General features: G+C 36.0%; 1 protein-coding gene across 1 annotated transcript in view; it reads left to right on the top strand.

The window, feature by feature from the left end:
- LOC122792759 (phospholipid-transporting ATPase ABCA1-like) overlaps positions 1-22,369 on the top strand; it is a 2,266,772-nt gene that overhangs the window by 473,661 nt on the left and 1,770,742 nt on the right. The window contains exon 10 of the mRNA XM_044060333.1: positions 19,074-19,271. Coding sequence (XP_043916268.1) covers positions 19,074-19,271 — 198 coding nt within the window. The remainder of the gene's footprint in view (positions 1-19,073; positions 19,272-22,369) is intronic.

Genomic DNA, 22,369 nt, shown 5'->3' with positions numbered 1-22,369 from the left:
CACAAAAAATTTTTGTCCAAGTAAGAGAAAAAGACATTGTTGGTAAAACATACAGCAATTGTAATTCTTTTGGAGTCGTATATATTGCTTTATGCGATATCTGCTCGGCCTTTTATGTTGGTAAGACCGAGAGAAAAATCAAAAGAAGGATTTATGAACATCTGAATGACATTAAAAAGAAGAATGAACACAATGCACTATATAAACATTTGACAATTTGCCCTTTGGCAAAATATAAGTTTTTCATTCTAGATGAGGTAGTGAAGGATGAAAGAGGGGGCCTTTGGGAGACCCAGATAGAATATAGGGAATTATTTTGGTAAATAATTTTGGAGGCAAATAAATTCCCTGGGTTGAATGACAATATTCCCTTGCTCCAGTTTTGAAATTAAGGGCAGCTAAATTGTAACTATTTTCATCTCTCAATTTTTATTTTCATCCATGTTATGAATATCATTTTTATATATCATATTTTTATACATATATATAATTGATACAATGTATTCATTTTTATATATATCTATCTATATATTTTATACAAATCATTTTAAATATTTTTATATTATATATATTTGATACATATATTTATATTTATATTTACATTTTACTTATATTTATAGTATATATATTCATATTTATATATATTTGATACATTCATGGTAAGTTTATTTTGCATTCATTCAAATAATATTTTAGATGAAATTTTAGATCACATACCATGTTTTTTATACATTTTTTTATATATTTGATTTAAGGTTTGGTATAGATTTCGGTGTACCATTTTTCATATTTGCTCTATTATATGTCATGCCTGTGTATACATATATATATATTTGTACATATATATATATACACATAATATATTAACAATATATTATTATATTATTTATTCATGGTTTGCCATTGTTTTGTGTTCATCTTTTTTACATTTTTATATTTGTGTATATATTTAACTTATGTACAATATTTATTCACATATTTAGAATTTGTACACTATATATTATAGTATCTATTTTTCATATATATAAACATATATATTTTTTATATTTCATAGATTCCTACATACACATATATTATCATTTTTTCATTTACCAATCTTCAATAGAGAACAAAACTTAGGATGGAAATTCAATGTACATCCAGTTTTGACCACTAGATGGGAGTGTAGTTGGTGATTGTTAACATAAATAGGTTTCTATTTTCCAACCAGGGTAGCCACGAAGTTGCTTTATATGTATATATTTAAAATATTGGCTTTATGACATCATTTGTTACTGTACAAGGGTTATATATATTCATATATACATCCTATATTTTACATTTGTGAATTGTAATATAATATTTTATTTTGATCTGTTTAATGTTACATACATTTAACATCTGTATTCAGTACATGCGCACATTGATTCACATTTTATGAGGATTGCTAGATTCTTATTGGTTATTTTAAATAACAGGTCAGCATATATAAATGGTTGTTTGTCATGTTTTTATTTGTCTGATGAAGTCTTATTCAAGTGACGAAATACGTGTGATTTGGTTACTGTCTACGTATAATAAAGCTGTTTGTTGGAAGCAAGGTTGTCCAGTGCAGTCCGTCCTCTTCACAGTGCTTGTTTTGTTTAAAAGTTTGTTTTTGCACTGCGCTTCATATCCTGGGTTACAATTTAGATATTATATTATGAGAAGAAAAACTTAATGTAATCAACACAATTCTATTTTCATGTTTTTATTTTTGTTTTTTTTTTGTGAGAAACTCAATCTGAATGTATTTTAAATAAGAAAACATGATTTGCTCATCAAGGAACTGCATACACAGGAATGCAGTCTCCACATGCTGAACTGCTGTGTCAGTAACAGAAATTGAACATAAATAGCTTTTGTCTGAACAGAACCCACAACTTTCAGATCTTATTGCATTATAAAATCATATGATATTTGTCGAACTAATGAACTGCTCAAATATTTGATCTTTGCATTCTGTAAATAGTTTATTCTACATTTTACCCCAATGATCCTGTCTACCATCAACATATTAAAATGTTTTCACTTCTCATGTAATGGTCAGAGTATTATCGCAAAGGTTGTAGACATTATAGAATACATATCACATATCAATATATATTGCATCCATTACTTAGAGCACACATCTTAAATTAAGTTTATTATAAACAGATGCCTGAGAAATTCGAATTCAAGGCTGAACATGTTTCCAAAATAAATGCTCATGCCTCACTATTATTACATCGCTTAGAAAATGCAAGGCTCTTTATATCATAAAACAGTGAAGATGCAGCTATACAAAGAGTTGACTGATTTTTCTCATTATCTTTGATGGTGACATTCATTTGATTTACCATATTCATTTATCATTTTTGCACTAGAGGAAAGACCAAAATGATTGAGGGCATTGGCAACATCTGGTCCTACAAGCTGATGTTTTTATATAATCCTCGGAAGAAATTGTAAACTCTGATTTTACTAATTTCCTAAGCAAATTATCTGTTGAAAATTTCATTTAAAAGAAAAATATCAATGAAGAAACTGGAGAGAAAATTTAGAAGAAATAAAATATCTATATGAAGGCAAATGTTTCGTACTGAATTGAGAAATGCAGCCTTAACACTAATGTGCATTTCCTGTCTTTATGAGTCATACATTTTTTTTTTTTATTTTTATAAATCTACCAAATTGTTTAGTTCAATTTAAAGGTGACTATATACTTGAAAATGAAGAGTGGTTAGTAAGGTATAGTTTGTATTCGTGTATCTGGTCTTTTAGTTGAATAAGACCTGGGATGGTCTGACTTGCTTAAGAATAGCGTAAACTATGTCATCAGCAGCAGCAAAGCAGTCTGTTAGGTCATCAGTTTCTTAAATGTATCGCCCCTTTGCATGGAAAAGTAAATGTGATACATTAAAACCAGTATTATAGTAAATGAGACCCTTGACCAGAAGTGTTGAGGAACTCCAGTATTGCTTCAGCAGACATTGCTTTGGAAAATGATTCCAAACAACTGTCGAGGAATAAAATGATGTTATGTGGAGTAAGCTTTCTTAAACTAATTTTCAGTAGGCCAGCTTGAAATAGCATGTTCTGTTGATTGTGGTAATGAGGTTGAGGTCTCTGGAGCATGTGGGCATTAGTGTTTTGCCCAGATTGCACAAATGTTCTGTTAGAAATTGCAGAATCAAATTTTAGTAACTAAACTTCTAGTATAAGTAACATCATAGGAGAGACCCAAGAAAAAGGTACACAGACATGAATTACAGCACAGTAGAGAAAGCTAAGGTGCCAGATTCAAAGGGATAATCTCCAGCTGCAGGTCTGCATGCTTCATTATGCACATTGGAACGCATCTCTGGAATGAAGGTAAAAGAGTTACAAACCAGTCAACAGGAAGAAGCCAGCAGCAGAGAAGGTGGAGAAGTTAGTAGGCTATCTTCAGAGGAAAAGCACAGTTTAGTGTCAAAGCATTAAGAAGCTCTGTCAAAAGAACTCCAAAAGTAAATTGTGCAAAATTACAATAGATATGTGGACTGCAGAAAGCTTCCTAAGGGGACTTAATTTCATTTTTTTTCTGATGTGATTGTTTAGGTTTCAGGTAAATGGTATTTTTCCATTGTAGAATTTGGTAGTGGAAGATGTCACTGATACTGATTTATGAATTAATAAGATTTTGCAATATACTGTTAAAGAATGCAGGGGATGGTAGTGAAAAAAAAACATTTATACAATGCACATGGGACCAAATCTGTGCAATTAATCAGGTACCTTTATTTGAAAATGCATTAATGTTCACAACGTGCATTACACATGCCTGGTAAGGTCAATGACTCCTTTTGGGATATGGCCTTGTTAAGCCATGTTGCAGCACCTAGTAGCTCCCTACTGCAATAATCAGCTGAGATATAGATCTTACAGACCACTGATAAGTCAGTCCAGTGTGTATTCCACACTCCAGTGACAACCTTGGCATGTCATTATTCCACACTCCAGGGACACCCTTGGCATGCTCTTATTCCACACTCCAGTGACAATCTTGACACACCATTCAGCTATGACCTACTATATTGTGGAATCCAACACTCTAGCATTGCCTTGATGCCCACTGATGCATGTCATATAATCTCTGCAACATGTGTCAGTGTCAATGTGCCACCATTTTCCTTAACATTGTGACATGGGAACTGGCCATACATCTGAGTGGTAGCAGAACTTCAGCTGTTAAAGGAAAGAGACCAATATTTTGTCTTACATCTATCATGGAGACCACTGAGACTCCTTGCCAGGGACATATTATGAAGGACCCAAATACAAGATGAATGCCTAGATCCATACCTGCACTGGTGACAATTCAGGCATCACTAGCATATTCGGAAGAGGCATTATCATGGCCTTTTTTTGTCAACAGAAAGAGAAGCATAGGTAAAGTGCTCCAGGGTTTTACAGCAGATACCCATGACAGGTGACTTGTAGTGTAACTTGATATTAACTAGTCAACCGCTTACCAGATATCTGACTCATGGACATTTCTTTTTTTTTTTCCTATTATGACTTTTTAGCTGCTGGGAAGATTGATGCAAATAGGGTGATATACTGGAAGCATATGGAAAGGCTATTCAGGAGGAGGGACGCATTTTACTGGTCATGTTATAGGAGCATTTTAAATATCTGTAGAGTTATCTATTATTGTTAGAGTCTTCCTCATAGTAAACACTCTTCTTGCTGTTATGTATGCATCCTGACACATATATATTGTACATTCAGGCTCATGCTCCCCATCCTACCTCTATGGAGTTCATAGGTTCATAGGTGTGTACTAGGGAAATGGCACTGCCGCCTTTACAAGCCTAGCCATAGGATTACCCTGGCATAGTGCCACCCGACCTTAGTTCCCAGTGCTGCTGTCAAGTAGAGCCACTGGAGTTATCCCTGGGGTGAGTTTTCTGTTTCTCATCCACTCATCAAGATTTCTCTTGAAGAGGGCCAGTAATGTGCTCTGTTTGACATGTATGGGAAGTCTATTCCATAGCATGGGCAGTCCCTGGGTTATGAACCTGTCCTTCCTGCATGTTCTGTTGATTGTGGTAATGAGGTTGAGGTCTCTGGAGCATATGCTGCAGAGGGATTGGAATTTCTTTAGATGTAGCATTTCTAACAGAGTTGAGTCAGACATGGCTTTGTAAGCCAAGCAGAGATCGCCTCTAAGTAGGTGATATGAGACAGAGAAGAGTTGGAGTTTTTTTAATCTGTCCATATAGGACAAGTGTTTAAGGCCTAGGATCCTCTTTGTGAGGTACCTTTGTGGCCTCTCCAGTTGTTGCAGGTGTCTAGTGAGGTACAAGGCAAATGAAGCAATATACTCAATGATTGGCCTAATGAGGGAAGAGAAGAGGGAGACAATGACCTCTTTCTTCCTGGATGCAAAACCCTTAGTAGTGAGATGTGCCACATAGAAAGACTTTCTGACCACAGTGGCAAAGTGGTTATCTAAAGAGAGGTTGCTGTCAACCTGTGTTCCCAGATCTCTTATAACACCTTCTGTGTTCAGTGGACTACCATCAATGTGGTAATTCATGGGAACTGGGGTTTTCCCAAAGGGGATGACGAAACATTTTTTGGCAATGAGCTTAAGGCCATGGTTCTGACACCAGTCGTTGGTTACAGTGATGCCATTCTGTAGGATGTCAACATCACTTGGGGAGTTAATAATAGCTCCCAACTTGCAATCATCTGCAAACTTTGTCAGCCAGAGTCCCTCCATGTTGGCCTGGACTTCAGAGAAGTAGATGCCAAACAGGAGAGGACCCAGGACCGAACCCTGTGGGACTCCTTTCATGACTAATCAGCAGTCTGACTTGGAGTCAGCTACTTTCACACTGTGAGTTCTATCTGTGAGCCAGATTGCAACCCACCTAGTGATATAGGGTTTGATGCCAAGCTTAGTGAGTTTTTTCTATGATTCCTGTGTGGGGAATGGTATCTAAAGCCTTGGCAAGATCAAGGTAGGCTGTATGAACCACCTTGCCTTCATCCATAGCTCTGGTGACTGACTCAAAGAAGTCGACCAAGCTGAGCAGGCATGATCTACCCTTCACAAAACCAAACTGTGTGGGATCCAGAGTTTGGAGATTCCCTATATCCTTGTGTATTAGGTCCATAATGATGCGTTCCATAGCTTTGCATATCAGACTAATGGGGCAATACTTCCCAGGGTCTGTAGTTGCTCCTCCTTTGTGGAGAGGGATGACTGTAGCAGTGTGCCATTCAGCAGGGACAAAGCCTGAGGTGAGGCTGTGATTGAACAGGGCACACAGGTGAGGTGCCAGTTCACTCTGTAGTTCATGAAGAACACAACCAGGGATATTGGCAGGTCTCATAGAAGCTGTATTCTTGGCCTTGGACAGTGCTGTTTTAACCTGTGCAGCAGTAATACTGGGCACCTGGCAATCTACTGATATTGTGATTGGTCCTTTGGTGGGGGGGAGGGGTAAGGTTGGCACTGAATCTGTCGGCCTCTATACTAGCAATATCTGTTGTCTCAGTAAAGGAGGTACCATTGTGCAGTAGCTCAGAGTAAATCTGGGTATTGCCGTGGAGATTCTTTACATAACTATAGAAGGCCTTGTGGTTATCTTTACTATCTGCTGTAATTCTTTTGTCATACCTAGCTTTAGAGGATTTGATGAGGGATCTAAACTTTTTGTTGAGGCAGATAAGGGAGTTTTTTCAGTCTTGGGACTTCATCTTATTCCGCATCAGTTTCCTCCTTCTGTTGTAGAGTTTGTTTAGGGCAGGGGACCACCAGATTGGCTTCCTTTTTTTGGAGGAGAGTGTCTTGCTTCTATTGGGTATGGCGAGATCCATGCATTTGTGTACGTGTTCGTACAGTGCATTGATGTATGATTCTATGGTCATGCAGCTATTCTCCATTTCCATGGGTGCCGTGAAGATAGCCACCTCAGTTTTTAGGATCCCGAAGTTAGCTTTGGAAAAGTTTTTCATGGTGGTTACCTTTGCTGTGGGGGTGGGAGGGATATGAATTTCCAAGCTGATTAGTTTGTTGTCTGATCTAACCAGGATAGAGCTGACTATTGATGTAGAGCAATGGTCGCCCTTGTTAATAAGAGTGTCAGCTGTGTTAGGGTACTGATCCCTGGCCTGCTTGTTGGTGTCACCACAGCATACCTATGTGTTAGCCCACTGATATTCATATGTCTATTGCCATAGCCCTACCATCTACACCTGGTACACAGGTCAGTTTGCCCATCATTATGCATGCACTGAACCTTTGAAGCTACCAGCCATTGTTGATTATACTTGGCATACCATAGGCATGCAACTACAAAGGAGCATACTCTCATGCAGTGAAGGCTGACATACATGTATCATTGCATGACAAGCATTGTGTGCATGTTGCCCATGTTTATGCCAATATTTTGTCACTTGTGGTTGTATCTTCATGGCATGGTCTACATGTTGTCCTGCAGTCCTTCTATATTTCTTGAGCATACAACATGTCACCAAAGGTGTGCCAGTTCACCTTCCATGGCTCCTGCAGTCACTTGTTGAACTACATGCACTGTTCCATTCATATGCACAGACTAACCATGTCATCCAGCGTATTGTGGTGCACTGTCTGCAGCTGTATCCCTTGGCCTGTCAGGCACTGCTTGCCTAAAATCATTTTACTTTTCCAGGAAATTTTAGGCCAAACAAAGATGTACAATATTGTAATCTTTTCAGTCTTGTGTCTCTGTATTTATTGCTGCCTTGTGTGTGTGTGTGTGTGTGTGTGTGTGTGTGTGTGTGTGTGTGTGTGTGTGTGTGTGTGTGTCTGTGTGTGTGTGCCTATATCTTTATCTCTTAAATACATTCAGACTTCCCTACTCCTCAAGCTCTCGTTCAAGATACATGAAGCTGTTATCCTGTTCAACTATTATCTCTTCAATTTCAATTCTCACCTTCTTGTGATTTTCTCAATTTGCTGCCATTACAACTATCTTATCTGTACTCAGTTTCATTCAATGTGGGCTTTGGCATTACATTTCATTTAATTTCCCTGTCATTTCCTGAAGTCCTTCTTCAGAGTTTGCCTGTAATGCCACATTGCCTACATACAGCACCTTTGTTGATCTGTCTCCTCTGACCTGTTTGTTAATGTAGTGTGTGACTAGTATGGACAGCAGTGGGCTAAGAGCTAAACCATGATCCATAACCACTCCCACTCCCACTGGGAACACATCTGCATGAGACCTTGTCATATGCTTTCTCTACATGAAGGAATGCACATTTGCATTATTTCCTTATCTCTAGTTTCTTCTCAAATTTCTTCTCAAATATCTGTCTCACTGCAAATATTGGTTTGGCTGGACTGCATCCTGATCTGAATCTGAACTGCTCATCTCTCATCTTACTTTTGACTACTCTGAGTGCTCATTTATCAGTCACTGACTACAGAACCTTCATGCAGTGCGACATGAGTTTGATACCTCTATACTGTCCACTGCTGTGAATGTCCTAATTGTTCTAGTACACTGGCATTAGAATGTCTATTCTCCAGCCAACTGAGATATGCGTTTCTATCCATACTGCTATGCCTACCCTCAGGACCTATATCTCAAAAACTTACACATCTTACATCTCCATCATATCTGCTGTGACCTTGGCTGAACCTGCTGCTTTCCCTGACTCCATTTTCCTTCATACATTTCTTACTTCCTCTAGGGTGGACCTCCCCCCTTCTCTCATTGTAGATTGTGTCCAGGGCAGATATAACTTCAGTGGGGTTTTCTTCATTCAGAAACTGCTGGAGGTACTCCTTCCATCTGTGTTTGATGTCCTGTAGATTGATGAAGTGGTTGTTGCTGGTATCTCTTATGAAAAGTGTCTGATGACTATCTTCTTTATGTTTCTTTCTTTGCCTTGTAACCTGATAGAGTTTTCTAGTGCCATCTGCAGAGTCACTTTCCAGAACCAGGTACAAGCCTCTGATGCATTATGTACTGCTCTTGCAAATGCTGCCTTAGAACCTTTGTTAACTAATTAATATTCCTTCTTAGCTAGCCCCATCTTTTCTATTTACCACTTCTTTTTCTTACATTGCTTCTTTCTTTTGATAACTTTATGGACTTCTAAATTCCACCATTAGCTTCCCTTTTGCATCTTTTTATGTCAGACACATATCTGTTCAACAGTCCTCACATATGCTGTTTTGAAACTCTGACACATTTACCTATATGTGGTGGTGCTGCAGTAGCGTTGTTGCCTCACAGTAAGACACTGTCCAGTTCGATTCTCAGCCAGAGTGTCTTCTGCGTGGAGACATGCATGAATGGGCGTACCTTCGTTGAAGGTTGTGCATCAGGCCTGGCAAGCTGGTACATAAAAATCAACTGCCAATCATTAGCGGACCGGAGTTCCGCTGTGGCGACCCCTAACCGGGAAAAGCCAAAAGACACAAACAACCCTATATATCTATATCTATATTCATATTTATATATATATTGATATCTATATCTATAGCTGCTTTGATTTCTGTATCTATATCTATGACTAATCTATGTCTATATCTATATTTATATCTATATCTATATCTATATCTTTAGCTATACCTATATCTAGGTCTATGTCAGATGATGGGGTTTTCAGAAACTCGAAATTCATATGGTTGAGACCATATGATCGAGTTTCCAAAAGCTCAAACATAAAAAAAAAAAAAACACACAAAAAAAATCTATCTTTTTTATGTTTTTGCATCCCCCACACCCCCTGCAAATTATATATACCAACTCTGAGATCACACTACAGTGAAGAAAAGGTTAAATTTCCCAATCCACACTGTACCATGATCTCCATTCAAAAGCTTCAGGTTTTCAAAAACCAGATCATATGGTCTCAACCATATGAATTTTGAGTTTCTAAAAACTCAGTCAATTGATCTGTAGTTGTATCTTTGCATGTGAGAGAAATGTATTATCATTGCGTTGTTTTTCTAATTAATTATGGACAAAATGTATACATTTTAATTGATTTACCTGAATGGAGTTACTTATTATTCTGTAGAAAATGTGATACATATACATCTATCTATATATATATATATATATATATATCTATATAAATATATATATATATATATATATATATATATATATATGTGTATACACATATATATATATATATATATATATATGTGTGTGTGTGTGTATGGTGTAAACAATGCAAAGTGATATATTAATCTCCCTATGTATTAAATGCAGATAGTTTGATGGTGATAGGGAATTAAACAAGTGGGCAATGGTATGCAAGCTTCTCAGGACAAGAAGGGAGGAGCATGCTTTTCCAGTGGTTAATGTTGTAAAACAATTAGAGTGGTGCAAACAGAAAATATGAAGTCCTCCGTTGATGTTAATATTAATATTCAAGATGACATTGAGGATATGAAACAATACTCAGGTGCTGCTGTCAAGACAGAAACTGAGATTAATATTTGTAAATCAATAATGATGAGTTTATAATAATGAATAAGGACTCGCATCCTAAAGGGGAGCAGCTTAGAGTTATGGATCAGAATAAGTGTTTATCTCCGTGCAGAGAAATGTTTTAAAAGCAGGATAGGAAGAGAAACTTAAGTAAAATTTGTACCGTGAAGTTAGTGAGTCCTTGTCATGATTTGGACAGAAGGAAAAGAATATGAACCCTGGGTGTCTGTTTACCTTCTAAAAGTTATAGCTGTTGTGTTGCAATAAATTAAGAGCCTTCCAACTTAGAAGTTCTGTCATTGAAAAGTAATAAAAGGAATGACAACGTTAAAAGATGTGAACGTGTTCTGGTTATAGATCATTATGTTTTGAAAGTTATTTAGAATATTTTGCACAGATTAAGCAGGAAAAGTGTTACAATTTCCTCTCTAAGTGGTGCTTACATAGGAGAGACAAGGCATTCATTACAAATATTATTTTTTAAAATGGTTAAATATGACACTGTGATTTTACTACATGGAACAAATGGTGTTGGTATGCCAAATCTAGACAACTTTGAGGGAGAAGTTAAAAAACTATTGATCTTAGGTGATAATTTAGGGTTTTGACATATTTTTGTGATGCTGTTCCAGCTCCTCAACATAGAGACGTTTTACTGGCTATAGTTTGGGAATTTACTAACCTTGTAAGAGGATCACCTTTGGAATATTCTGTAAGCTATATCAATTTGTGGGATGTTATGTTATTTAGGAAACATCTGTTTAGTCATGATAGGTTACACCTGAGTCATCAGGGTAATAGATTTCTAGAGGAAAGGACATGAAAATTAGGAAAACTTTTTTTAGGAAGCCCTAATTACGGGAAGTGACTAATATAGATCGCAACAGGTTACTATGTTTTGATCAGTGCAAAAAGCCATAAATAAGAAAAAATAGGGCTTGAAGAAAAGGTTAAGGATGGAGGATGTTATGTTGTTTTTACCACAGAAATATTGTTTTCTGAAGCTAACCAATCAGTGCTTTTGCTTGGTTTTCTGGGATACCATGCATACAGGAAGTCTAAGTATTGTGGAGGTGTCTCTATATTTAGGGTAGCTTGCTGCACTGCCTACTTCTAAGGATTTCACAAATGAGATTCTAGGAATAAGTATAAAAATAAACAGACATCAATGGAAAGTTGCCCTGTTTTACAGAGCCCCATTGCAAAGGACAGAAGAAACAAAGAATTTCTCAAGATCTTTCGAAATTTACATTAAGTGATTATGAAGCAATAGTTGGTGATTGAAATGTTCCAGATGTCGACAGGGATTATCAACTGAAAATAACAAATGTCATTTGGGCCACTTAGTGGAATTTAGTAAAAATTGTGGATATTATCAACTGGTAAACAAAGCTACTAGAAAAGCAAACGTATTGGATATAGTTTGGGTGAAGAATCTTATTGACCTAGAAGACTGTGATTTATTGCCTGAATTAAATGGTTCTGATCAGGTTCTTATAATTTGCACCTTTCTCGGAAGATCAGGTTAACGAGACTGAAAGGTTCAGAGACAGACATTTCTATAAAGCTGACTATGTGGTAATTAAAACCGAGTTAAAATTTTGGTACTGGGAAAATTCTTTAATACATAAATCTCTTTTAGAGTCTTGGGACATTTTTTATAAATCTTTAAGTAATCTAGTGTATAAATATGTCTGGATGGTGGGTAGATGACTGTTGGGAAATGCCATTGATGGTCATACAAGTTAAAAAAAAGCAAAAAAAAAGAAGAATCATTAGGATATCTTTAAAAGGTGGACAAATCTGGTAAATAAAGGCTGATATTGTATGGCAAGGCAGAGGTCCAAGAACCTCTTTACACGACAGTAGATTCAAATATGAAAAAAGTCTAGTGGCTCATTCAGTTGCTAAAATAAAGCTTCATTTCAAAATTTAAGAAATTATATGTATAAAATTAATCTGACATTTTAATAGATCAAAAGAGAGAGAGATTGTCAGATCCTAATTGACTACTAACTCTTTTGCAGATAAATTTGCTGGTTTTAGAAGTACTAATAATACCTATTTTGATCTGAGTCTTCCCAGTGGTCAAGGTGCTGTTTTTATGATCAATGAAATTGTTTTATTAAAAGCAATAAAATGCAATAAAATGTATTAAACCTAATTCTGAGGTATTTGTTCCACCATCTTGGAAAGAAGGTATTGTTGTGCTGATGCATAAGGGTGGGGGGGGGGCACTCTTACATCCTTTGATAATTTTATATCAGTTAGCCTTACCTGTACATTTGGTAAATAATATTGACATATTTTGTGTAATAACATTGTAGATAGTGATATTTTTGGCTAGATAATAATCAATGTGGTCTTACAGAAGGTAGATCATGTATAACCAATCTACTTAACTTTTACCAAATGATCTAGGAAGCCATTGATAAAAGATTATCAGTTGATGTGGCTTATTGGGACCTTACAAAAGCATTTGATTCAGTTCCTCACAATCAAATACTGACTATAATGAAAGGGGTTAATTTTGACTTTTGTCTTATTATTTGGGTGGGAAATGGTTGGAAGGCAGAAGCTGTAGGGTCTGAATAAAGGGTGGCTTCTCTGACACTTTTCTGAAGAGCTGTTGTTATGAGTTGCTATTCATAACAGAATACATTATTCACTCAGTTATAAGTAGGATATGTCTTTCTTAATTCTTCTCTATAAGTCAGTGGCTAGGCCTCATACAAAACATAGACTATTGTTCTATGTTTTGCTCTTACAACATGATTCAAGTTAAATGGATAGAAAGTGTACAGAAGTGTTATACAAAGCAGATTGCACAGAAAACACAGCTGAATTATATGACAAGATTAGTAAGATGTCCTTTTAATCATAGGCTGATAAGGAGAGATTTATTCCTGATGTACAGATGTGTATATAATGATAGACTGCGAACTTAGGAAGACTGGCACAAGAAACAACAATGGGTTTGTGAAGATTCCATGTTTTAATACTAAATTTGTAAAAATGATCTTTTCATTGTTGAGTTGGTTGACATTGGAATGTATTGCCACTAGAACAAGGGATGCAAAGAGGTTAATAGTTTTTTTTAGAAACAATTGGAAGAGTGGTAGATAACTGTGTTTATGATTCTTCCCTTATAGGAGGCAGGCTTTCTGAAGGCTTAAAATATTGAAATATTGAAATCAACCTAACTATAGAAGAAGATAAAGTAAAGAAATATAGAACAGCTTACTTTGGCAAATCTAGCATCAGCAACATACCATTTCGATAACATTTAATATAATTGTAACCCTTTTATCAGAACTTGGGTACTGCTGTTGATATACTGCTCTCATTTGACTACTGTGTCTCTGTTGTGGTTAGAAAGTCCTTCTACCTTGTATAAATGCTGTGATATTTCTTCAAGGACCATAGACGTTATAGTCCCACTTTTTTTTTCTTTTATTAGACCTGTCACTGAATACAATACCTCTTTTGTCATGTATCTCAATAAGCACTTAATTCAACTCAAGAGACCTCAACATTTACTCAGCTATAAATATTTCATACCTAAGTACCCTTAGCTACTTTGAGAGACTGAAAGTGCTAAGTTTCTTCTCAGTCTCCTGAGATATGATTTCTGTCTAGCTTTCCATGCTATAAATGATGTAGTATTCTTTCAACTCCTTTATCTAAATAGAAATGATAAAACAATCTCCAGCCTTAGAGACTTAATCCTATATCACTACATTAACAACACCAGCTGCTGAGACAGCTGCCTATCTTAGTAAAGCTCAGTTTCTGGTAAAGATTCCTCTTATATAGCAAAATAGAATACTTTCCTGGCAACATTTCAAACCAGTCTGAATGAATGGATATGTGATTACAATTTTTACCTGGGATATGTGAGGAAAATCAACATAATCAGGACAGTGTTAGAGTTTCAGCAATTCTAGGTGATCTAGTTGAGTTTATCTACAGTTTTCTGGCTGTAAGTCTAATAAGAAGCAATGGACCCACAACACATCACAACATGCTCTTAGGAAGCAATGTTTGCAAACATGCATCCTATAATCTGATCCAGGGAAAAATGCATAAGTAATTAAAGGAAAAAGTCATTTCAGCACTTCCTATTCACTCCCATACATTAAGGATCACTGCAATCAGTAAAATAATTGTTGCAAAGGCAGCAAAGGAAATTAACATGAAAGGCATGCATACAACCTGCAACTATGACATTGGTGTCTCATGTACAGTATCATATGTTTAATGTAAAGGCAATGTGTATAGTACATTATCATGAATTATAGATAATATTAAATTCCTTAAGGCCCATCAGGATCATATCAGGGAAATTCTGTCTCTGTAAAACTCTGAGCTATCAATTACCATAGAAAAAGTTGTAAGTAAGTAAAATACTTTCTCACAAAGCAAAATAAAGCAAGCATACCCATATATCATAGATAAAGATCCCATCAGCTTAGCCACACTACATTTTATACCCCATAATACAATAACCAGTAAATGTCGTGCCTACCTAGACTACTGCTGCCATGGCTAACAATATCTAGACTATTGGAGCGAGGCTTACAGGTTTTATTTCTCAGCACCACCTTCTTCCCTGGTATGAAAATTAATAACAAAACCAAAATGTTAATTTTCTGTAATAGACATCCTTCCATTTGATTACTCTGTCCTTTTGCCAGAAGCCATCTGTTTTCCAGTGTCCATTTACATTAACTCCTCAGCAGCTGTACCCCACCTTTCCAAAAAATAAGGTAATTGGGCATAATAATTACTGTCCACAATGATGGAGCTTCTATTGAGCTGTTAAATTATATGCCTATAGGCTTTTAGTTTTGCTAAAATACATTTCCCAAAAGATTCTTTCAGAAGCAACTCATGTCTCACTTAGCAGCTTATAAACTTCTTTCCTTATCTCCAGACTCAGAAATGAGACTGGTCTTATAGCCTTCAGTTAATATGAACAAAATAAAATAATTACTAGAGAGCTGGTTGATTTCATTTTTCTGGCAATCTTCAATGCCACTAATAACAGAGAGTACCATGTTTTACTTTCTATGCTAAATATATTTGTATTGACCTCTAGTTACTCAGTTATTTCAATAATACACCCGATCTATCCTTTTAAATGAAAGTATATTGCTGCAGAAATGATTTTTGTTAGATTATATTACATAACTCGGACTTTTTCTCTTTAGACATTTGTCAGGAATATGTCCTAGTTTTCCCTCACTAGACTGTTTAGCCCTTAATCAACAGACTCACCTCTAGTCTATTTTGTCAAGGCAAACAGACTTTTGACTCTGTGGGATCCAGGACTGGCTAGAGAAATCTTCCTTTTTCTTAATTTCAAAAAATGTTAAATTAATTTTGTTTACTGGAACAACCGAGTTTCCAGTTTCTCATCCACTTTCTGAATAATGTCAAAACACTACAGCTCTTTTGTGAAGCAGGTTGCTGAAAAATGTGTTTTAGCATAGTATACCATAGTCGTAAATTTGACCCCCACCACATTAGAATAATGCCATCTTGAAAATTTTACCAAAAGCAACTGAACAGAATCACACCCCTTCAAGATTACTGTATGTGCTTAATGTCTGACAGATCATTTCTACTATCAAAAATTTCCCTTTCAACTAGTAATATTTTGCATTCTATCATGCTTTCTTAACCTGAGATTATCTTTAAGAAAAGCTCACCAAGATAATGCAAAACCTCCAAGCCACTACCACGTCTAATGTACACTTCACTTATAGACACCCTAAGCACAAATCACAAGTTACTTGCAAAGGTCTTCACTGTCTTCTCAATTTCTTCACAGCTTTCTACCTTTTGCCTCCAACTTCCCAAAATTTCAGATTTTCCTTCCCATTTCTCCTTATTACCTCTTCCCACTTTACTACTATTTACACCTGTTGCCTCGTTCTACCTCCTATTTTTTGGTTCTGTAACATAAATTTGCACTATATGAATGTTGGATAAACTTATAATGCTGACAACGATCTCTATATTTTAACATCATGTTTCTTTATAATTCTACAAATGAGACAATTAATTGGTGTATTACATTATTGTATGCTGTGTATTTTTATTGTAGTACTTTCCTTAGAACTCTGTTTGTTAGAACATTTGTGTAGGTGTTTTTATTTTCATTGTTTGTAGAATTTCTCTGTAGGCCTCTATGGAAAAGGCAATTACTTTTTCAGTCAGACTATCATGGTCAACAAACACAGATAATTAAATAAATAAACAAATAAATAAACAAGTAAGAGTAGCTAATTTATTTTTCTCAAACAATCCTACCATTGCCTCCAAAGTTCACATAATTCAGTGGTATGAACTGAATTGTCACTTGGCAGTAGCCCATCTGAAATGGACCCACTCTTTTCCTTTTACACTAGACAAATGTCCTTCACTGCACATTATCATGCAGTGTTCCTGCAATGGTTAACATGCAGTCTAAGAGGACGTAATAGAAGACAACAAGCTTCTCAGGTCTGCTGCTTAAATTAACCAGTTCATGCAAAGCATAGAATGGAACTATCCTAATAGTCAGTCCAGGAGCGGCCTTAGGTCAACTGGTGCCCTAGGCAAAAGGGCTCTACAGCACCCCTCACCACACCACCGGGTGCCCCCATCCTGGTCTACCTACATTAAATAAAAACTGGAAAAGCGACCCTGCAACAGCGGCGCCCTAGGCGGCCGCCTAGTTGGCCTATGCCTAAGGCCAGCTATGAGTCAGTCACAGATTCGCAGAACAGGAGGCCAGCCAGTAACATGCTAATTAGGTGTGGTAAAGAGGTTCTCTGATTGGTTGAATTGTCAGCAGCTAAAAGCAGAGGTCTCTTTACCTCAGACTTTGAAAAATACGGGAGTTTAACTATATAAATCAGGCGAATGGGGATGGGGCTATATTTTGATCAGAAATTTGGTGCACCTAGGCAATTTGAGACATTTGAGAGCTTTGCTTTTGACAACAGAATTTGATATATTCTCCCTTGCTCACTGTACCAATAAAAACTTGTATAAAATATTTAAGATGTCAAAGCAAACATTTTTTAGTACTCATTTATAATCTTTAATGATTATAAATGGGCACCTAAAATGTAAGCTATAGATTAATGGCCTGCAAATTTGTCATAAACTACATACACATTTTTAATGTAGAGCATCTGAATCATACTGAAGAAAAATGACAAGTTAGAAAAACATTCCTAGAATAACACACGCACACATATACGTGTACATAAATGAGTATAAATATATATATATATATATATATATATATATATATATATATATATATATATATATATATACAGGTCCCCTTCAAAACATCTAAAACTCATAACATCTAAATTTATAACACTGAGACCAGAACATCTAAAACCCAAAACATCTAAAACCCATAGCATTGAATTTCATAACATCTAACACTACAAAACACAAGAAAATAACATCCCCTCCACATATAACAACACCAAACTACCAAACACACTTTTTACTATGTTTCTACAGGGGGGCTTGATACAGTGGGGTTAGGAAATAAACTTTTTTCCACTGTAGTGCGATCTTGGAGTTGGTATATTTAATTTACGGGGAGGGTGGGGAGTGCAGGGGGGGCTTGCTCCCCTGCAGAAATGTAGTAAAAAGTGTGTTTGATAGTTTGGTGTCCTTATTTGTGGAGGGGATGTTATTTTCTTGTGATTTGTAGTGTTAGATGTTATGAAATTCAATGTTATGGGATTTAGATGTTTTGGGTTTTAGATGTTCTGGTCTCAGTGTTATGAAATTAGATGTTATGGGTTTTAGATGTTTCAAAGTAGACCCATATATTTATATATATATATGTGTGTGTGTGTGTGTGTGTGTGTGTGTGTGTGTGTGTGTGTGTGTGTGTGTGTGTGTGTGTGTGTGTCTGTGCGTGTTTGTCTAGAGAGAGAGAGAGAGATACACAGACACACACACATATATAATGTATATTTAGCTACCAACTAAGAAATTAAAAAAAATAGTATCCACTTTTATAAATTTTTTTTAAAATACATTGTTTTCCTGTTGAACTAGATGCTATAAATTTTCTGATATTGGTGTTCCTGGTTATTTCCTGTCTTGCCTTTGTATTGTAACCCTGCTTATCCACTGTCCAATCTTATCTTGGTATATTATTATTATTATTACTATTAAACAAAATTAATGACAATCAAAATATTGTGCAAGTATTGAGGGAAAACATGTGCATAAAGCTTAATTATTACTGTATTCTAAATGGTGATGGATTACTGTGCATTTCAATGCACAGTGAGCAAAAATGTGTGTAATATGCATGTGTGTATTATGTGTGTATGTGTGTGTGTGTGTGTATATATATATATATATATATATATATAGAGAGAGAGAGAGAGAGATAGAGATATAGATATATACATGTGTAAGTTAGTGTGTGTGTGTGTGTGTGTGTGTGTGTGTGTGTGTGTGTGTGTGTGTGTGTGTGTGTGCGTGCGCATGCATATGTGAGACAGGGAGTGTGTAAATGCATGTTTCTAACTATTTTGCTTTGTTTTATAACAGAACATGTTAAAGAATCCTCTGATGGCAGCAGCTGTAGATAACCAGTTGAGTGGTACTGGGTGGAGTTCAACAGATCTTTCTAATTTTCTATACAATGGACCAAAGGAGATCCATCCTTCGGGAATGGCAGCATATGATTGGAGGGATTCTTACAATTATACAACAAGTGCGATCAAGACCATGACACAATTCCTTGGGGTATATATATATATGTCCATATTTATATTTCTGTTTAACTGTTCTAAATTGTCTTAAGTTCTATACATTATTTTTTATATATTGTGTAGGACAATATGCATGCTACCTTCTTTTACTTCCTTGTTTGTTAGGCAGCAACATAAATTGCTTAAGAATAAACTCAAGTTTAATGCGCAGTAAAGTAAGGTGCTTAGGAATGAGCCAGCAACTATCTGTGCGGCCATGAATTGCTATAAAATATGTATCTGGATGTATTAATAATTGCAGCAAGCAATTTGCTACAGTTTAACTGTAAAAAAAAAAAATCTTTACTTTTAGTATTTTTAACTAAAACCTAAGTGCTGTAAGTCCAACAGTGGATGTGGAGTATAAGCTATAGGAACTGCTTACTATATTTGTAGTAAGCAGTTTGATGCAATTTAAAATGAAAAAAAAGATATGTATTATTAACTAAAATATGAGAAAGGAGGAGGGCTGGGGCAGGGCGTATTAACTGAATGAGATTGGCTACTAGCGCAGGAGGGTGTGTGTGTAACTGACCACATGATTAGTGTGCCAGTAGAAGGAGCAGACATTTTTTGGCTCTTCCTTTGAAGAGCTGTAGGGTGGTGGACATGGAAAGAGTTTTATATAGAGAAGTCTTTTTTTTTCTCTTCACTTGAAGAACTGGAGGGTTCAACTTCGTGGGACTGGCACCAGATGCTAGTTGAACCAGCTATGCCTCTGATTTATAGTACAGGACTTCAGTGTTTCTGGTTTCTGAGGTTGTATGTGATTGATTGATGTATAAGTTAAGAAGATAGTGGAGGAAGATTGCTCAAGAAGTAGTCTGAATAATGGAGAGCCAAGGAGCAGGGTGGTCATGTGTCTCACTGGTAGCCAGTTTGCTTTATCAAAACTTTTGCAACAGTATTTATACCTCAGTGAGTGTGTGATCAATCTACAGGTTTTGACAGCTATGCCTTAATTGTTGAGGCATTTGCACTAAGGCTGCATACAAAATTGGGCACCATATTTGAGCTGAGGAAAAGGATGCCTTTCCTAATTGTGACATGGCTCAGTGACAGAGAGATAATTTGTATGACCAGAAGAGAATAGTTTATATCAATGAGTGTGATTTAGGTAACCACTGAAGTTAAGTCAGGACTCTAATTAGAGTTTAAGATATTTGAAAGTGGGATCCTGTTCTTACTGTTTGCACTTGTGGTCATAAATAGAGAGTGAATCAGAGGGTTTGCTAAGTTTCCATATGGTTTCAAGGAGCACAGATATTTTATTTTGAGGTGATGATAATCAGATTCTTATTCTCATACCATCGGATATGATACTGTAAATCTGACTGAAGTTGAAGATGTAATGAGATGAGGGAGTGGTTTAACCTAAGAACTAGGATACCTTTGGTGTATAATAAGATGAGGAGGTAAGGGTTGTACAGGTGAAGTTTGTTAATGTAGATTAGCAACAACTGTAGGGCAAGAATAGAGACTTAAGGAACACCATTAAGTAGACAATATGTGTTAGAGGTAGAGAAATTAAAATTATCAGTAAAATGGTGGTTAGAAAGATAGCTATTGCACCATTGGCTGGAATCAGGACTGATGTCCATTTCAGTCAGTTAGAGTGGTTCACTAAATCAAGGGCTCTTTTGAGGCCAGTGAAGATTACTCCAGATAGCGTGCTTTTGTCCACTGCCATTAAAATGTCACCTCTAGGGAACTAGAGGGCAGTGGTAGTGCTATGGTCAGACCAGAGGCCATACTGTCTATATGGTAGTAGGTGGTATTTGTTGATATATTCTGAGAGATGGTGGAATATAATTTTACAAAGATTTTCAAAGTAGGTAAAGTGGAAATGAGAGAGGAATGGAAGGGTTAGTAAGGTTCTTTCCTTCAAGGATAGGTTTGGCTATGACAGTTTTTGAGATTGTCGGAATAGTGTTTTAGTGAGGCAGAGATTATAGTTTGAATTTGCTACAGTGAAAAATAAACCATGGCTCATGGTTGATAGTAGCAGGTAGAGAATAAAGTTTCTTTTGTTCTAGGACTGGGGTGAAGTCTTTGATTAGGATACTTTTGAAGTGGAACAAATGGAATATATTTGGTGGCATATTGAGAAGAGGATCATTTTTGTGAAGGATTACTGGAGGGATTTGGGAGGTTACAAAAATGATTAAAGAAGAGCTGGAATAGGCAGTAGGCTTTATTGTGTGTAGCAGTTTGCTTTCAGTCAGCAAATTAATTTCTTTTACAATTTTATGGGGAGCTATTTTTATGAAAGTTTTCATGATAAAACATGGTCTGGCTTTTATGTCTTTTTGTATATTTTTTGACAAGGTTGCATAGTGGTGAAGAGTTCCGTGTTATGGGGGGATCAGGTATGCCAAACATCATGTCAGTTTAAGTATCATTTCAGTTTACACATTAACCATTGTTTGCATTTGGAGTTATACAGTAATGATGTTTGGTTGAAGTAAGTATCTTGTAGATGTATTAACTGGTTGTTGCATTGTCGGGTAAGTGATGTTGTAAATAAGGAACTAGTTCATGTTTAATGGATGGGCTTAAGTCTTGTACTCAAATTGGAGAAATGCATGCTTACGATGCCTTGCATTTCAAATTCTCTTAATGAATGCTTTATATAAGGACAAAAACATACAGAGGAATCTCATGGGAACTAGACAAAAGTGCATTGAATAATTAAGGTAATCCAGTATTTTTGCACAGGGTCAGGTTGTAGAGATTAATAAGAATTCAGCTATTCAAATAAAAATGTCTTTGAAGTTGCCAAAAAAGGAAAAAGTCCCTGCAGTAGGGTTGAATTATCAGGACTTAATGAAAGGATTTTAGACATAGGCAAAAAAATGATGTCTACAGTTTTTATAAAACTGTCTTCAAAAACAGATAGAGGAATAGCAGGGCATGAAAGTATTTAAAGAAAGAGAAAACATTTTCATTTCAACTCAGCATGAAAGATAATTTGCTTATCTTCCTTGCTTATGGAGAAAATGTAGATAGCAAAATCTGGATACCTAAGAAATGAATTTTGCAGCAGAAAGATGGTTTGCTGAGTTTTCTTGTGATGTTATGTAAATAAAATGA

Source organism: Protopterus annectens, chromosome 2.part0 (assembly GCF_019279795.1).
Source record: "Protopterus annectens isolate FY-2018-M chromosome 2.part0, PAN1.0, whole genome shotgun sequence".
Taxonomy (NCBI): Eukaryota; Metazoa; Chordata; order Ceratodontiformes; family Protopteridae; genus Protopterus; species Protopterus annectens.
The sequence above is the reverse complement of the archived record's forward strand: the minus strand, read 5'-3'. Positions and strand labels throughout refer to the sequence as shown.